This window comes from Sinocyclocheilus grahami, unplaced genomic scaffold (assembly GCF_001515645.1).
Source record: "Sinocyclocheilus grahami isolate Dianchi unplaced genomic scaffold, SAMN03320097.WGS_v1.1 scaffold615.1, whole genome shotgun sequence".
NCBI lineage: Eukaryota > Metazoa > Chordata > Actinopteri > Cypriniformes > Cyprinidae > Sinocyclocheilus > Sinocyclocheilus grahami.
In genome coordinates, this window is record NW_015505794.1 from 631,695 (window position 1) to 635,307 (window position 3,613).

The window sequence follows — 3,613 nt, forward strand, 5'->3', positions numbered from 1 at the left end:
TATTCAGATGTGTCCAGCGCATTTTATGGAGGTCTGTTTCCTGAACCTGGGAGAGTAGACTACATTGCCGGCTGTTCTAACTCACAGACTGTAAGTACGTTTTATATATTTAAAGCGAGTTTTTTGGGCAGTGTAGAGTAGGGCTTGTTGTTTGTCATTTCTCTGATCACAAATGCAGACATGGTTTTATGTTTACGTGGTGCGATGCAACGCAATGCGTAAAAAGACAGTAAGTCATTATAATCCGTAATTATGTCCCCACTGGATGCAACGTTTATAATGGGTTTTCATGCTTTTCAATCATCGCTCCGGCCTGACAGGACATCATCACAGTATGATAGGGGCGTAACATTTCCGTCACATGCTTGAGGTATTCGGCCAATCATTACGCACTGGACATCTGGCCAATCACAGCACACCTTGCCTTTCGACCGATGAGCTTTGTAAAAATCGACGAGTTTCAGAAAGGCGGGGCATAGAGGAGAAACAATAATGTACAGTATGTGGAAAATAATGTGTTTTTTTAACCCTCAACCGCATAAACATTTCATTATACCAAATACACAAAATAATGTTCTTTTTAGTAGCATCATATGACCCCTTTAATATAAAATAATAAATAAAATAATTAAATTGGACTAGCTGTGGCTGGGAAATTACTTTACCATGGTACGAAAAACAAAAAGTGGAACCAGGCATAAGCAGGGAAAAATCCCACAGAGAACATGAGCTTAAAGTGAAAGGAGCTCTGCTTTAATGTAACCAAACAACTGAAGACCTAAATCAGTCTACAAGCCGGTTCTCTCTTGCTTGTATTAATAACAAACACGTGTCTATTTGTCACACTAGGCCTGATGTGTGACCAGAACATTTGAACAATCACCTAATTTTTTCCTTTCTGCTCGCAAACTATAGATGACCTGCACAGGGCCAGAAAGACTAATTTTTCCATCTCTGATAGAATGAATAAAGAAGAGACACAAAATACTAGATCTCTGTTCATTAGTCTGCATAAGGACACTGCTGTGAATATCTGGACCAGCTCTGAATGTAACACAATGCTACCTCTACCTGATCTGCTTAGCATGTAACCTGATCCTAGATTAGCTGTTACAATGAGCTGTTTACATACACCGAAGACCTATATCACAAAAGCATGCAAGCATAAGTTTGACTTACCCTCAGTTTTCAAAGCTGTTCCAGCTTCATTGGGTATCACTAAGAGTGGAAAGATGCCACTGAGTCCGACGGCAATCGATCCCACAAGGGAGCAGAACCAAACATCTAGGTTATCTATGGAGAACAGCTCATCCAGGTACTGGAGGTCTATAAGGTTCTTAATGCCCCATGGTCCAGGTCCAGGTCCTGGTCCTGGTCCTGCAGGTGCAGTCTTTGCTTGGGCCACAGCAGTCTGAGCCATCATCTTCCCACCAAGGGATGATGCCAGTAGGGCGGCGCCAAGGAGCAGCACAGCAAATGCCCAAACGGGCTTCTCAGGTCCTGCGCTCATCAGCCCAGACCTCCGCAAAGTACTTGGAAGAAACATGTAGGGTGCTGTAAGGCAGAGAGGAACCTTCAAACAAAATTTCCCGAAGTGGAAAGATTAGTTGAGCTTCAATGAGGTTCAGGGTTTCTTAGTCCCAGATGAAACAAATAGGCTAGTTAGTTTATGTTAGCGAATCAAAACAATTTAAACAAACAAACACAAAAAATCTTACAGTCCTCAAACAGTAGTGTATTTCTTTGTTTTTTTGCACAGTTACATCTCTAAAACTGTATTACTATTGAATGCATATAAATTCTAAAATGTATTATTTGAAACATTTTTCCCACAGCAACTACCACAAGGATGCAAATTAATTTGCTTTACAAGTTCAATATGTGTTGTAATTCTTTTACAGCAACTTGTTAACAACACCTTCAAAATTAATGTACTGTGTCTGTAAGAAATTTATGTTGTTAAACAAAATACAAAAGTGTCTTCAAGCAATGTCATCCAAAGACTTATTTAAAATAAAACACACATTTGAAATTCCAGGGGAAGCCAGGGTGACTATGGCTATGGTGACTAAGTGCTTCCACTCCTATCCACCACCCGAAAAAACACAGTACACACTACATAAAAAGACAGCCATTCAAAAGACAATGGCAATGTGAGTCACAGCCTACAAAAAACACCACACCTTTTTGGTCGTTACTGCCAACACGGGAAAATAATCTACATAGAGATGAAAACATGATATCAGATAATGCATTAGAGTCAGGCAGGCCTAACACAATCCCTTCAAATAGTTTATAACTAGCACCCATAATAATGAGGATAAATATGTTCACCGGTCTTCAGCAGCTGATCTGATATACAGTATTGAAACATTGCATGAGTTCAAATTGTCTTTATTGCAGAAATATGTAAAGAATATACAGGTAAAAACAACATACTTTAGTTTAAACAGTTGTGACTGCCACTAATAATGTCCGTTATGGTTGGACAAAAATGCAAATGCAACATTCAGAGGACGGTCTGTGGACGTGCAGGAGTTGAGGGAGCGGCGAGATTCCGGACAAATTCCAGCCCCGCTGGGCTTTAAAAACACTCCAAAGTTTGCCACGTTTCTGTGTTTGGCTGCTTAACTAATTAAACAGCAAGAAGGCCCAAAGGCAAAATCGTCAATTTTATGTGATGCTTATGGGCGATGAGTAGCCTGTCTATACGCAGAAACTCGCAAAACACAACGTTGCTGCAATGTTTCTGATAAAAAGCAACGGTGCACGCAAACTACCTCGATACAAAGTTGCGTGCCTTGAAAAACAAATCACTGTCTACAAGATTCGCAGCAGCGATAAATAAACAAACGTTTTGTCTTACCCAGCTGAAATTCCTACAGTTTTTACTCCGGCTTGACCCTGCCATCCAGGCACTTCTGTCTAAGAGCAGGAGCACTGCAGCAGACAGTCTCCTGATTTCCCTCCTGAAGGATTTTCCACTGTCAGCCACGTCTCACCAACCGGAAGTGCATTTCCAGACTGAGCAGAGAGGGGCGGCCTGGCCTGAGCGCGCGCTAACCAGGGAGAGGAGGAGACTCAAGTAGCAAACATGTGGAGAACGTGCTGGATGTAGATGGTTGTTTAACCCGCTGTAAAAATGGCAAAAGGTAATAATGCAGAAAGTACATTCGTTTTGGGGGTCGAACACAGACTCGTTTTATCAAAACAAATTTTCCATATCTTTATAGTGTTTAACATGTCTGTCTGTCTGTCTGTCTGTCTGTCTATCTATCTATCTATCTATCTATCTATCTATCTATCTATCTATCTATCTATCTATCTATCTATCTATCTATCTATCTATCTATCTATCTATCTGTCTAACTGTCTATCTGTCTGTCTGTCTATATCTATCTGTCTATCTATCTGTCTATCTGTCTGTCTGTCTGTCTGTCTGTCTATCTATCTATCTATCTATCTATCTGTCTGTCTGTCTGTCTGTCTCTCTCTCTAATCAATCAATCAATCAATCAATCAATCAATCAATCAATCAATCAATCAATCAATCAATCAATCAATCAATCAATCAATCAATCAATCAATCAATCAATCAATCAATCAATCAATC

General features: G+C 40.2%; 1 protein-coding gene across 4 annotated transcripts in view; it reads right to left on the bottom strand.

Annotated features, from left to right (window-relative positions):
• The window catches only part of LOC107557714 (zinc transporter ZIP13), a 15,741-nt gene extending 12,661 nt beyond the window's left edge, over window positions 1-3,080 (bottom strand). The window contains exons 1-3 of one of the 4 annotated variants that reach the window (XM_016241234.1): window positions 2,867-3,079; window positions 2,184-2,218; window positions 1,180-1,554 (exon numbers count right to left, since the gene is read on the bottom strand). In XM_016241234.1, coding sequence (XP_016096720.1) covers window positions 1,180-1,546 — 367 coding nt within the window. In that variant the 5' untranslated portion in view covers window positions 1,547-1,554; window positions 2,184-2,218; window positions 2,867-3,079. Of the gene's footprint in view, window positions 1-1,179; window positions 1,574-2,183; window positions 2,219-2,866 lie in introns of all 4 variants that reach the window. The other 3 variants (XM_016241233.1, XM_016241232.1, XM_016241235.1) reach the window with 3 other exon arrangements.
• Between the last annotated feature and the right edge of the window lie 533 nt (window positions 3,081-3,613).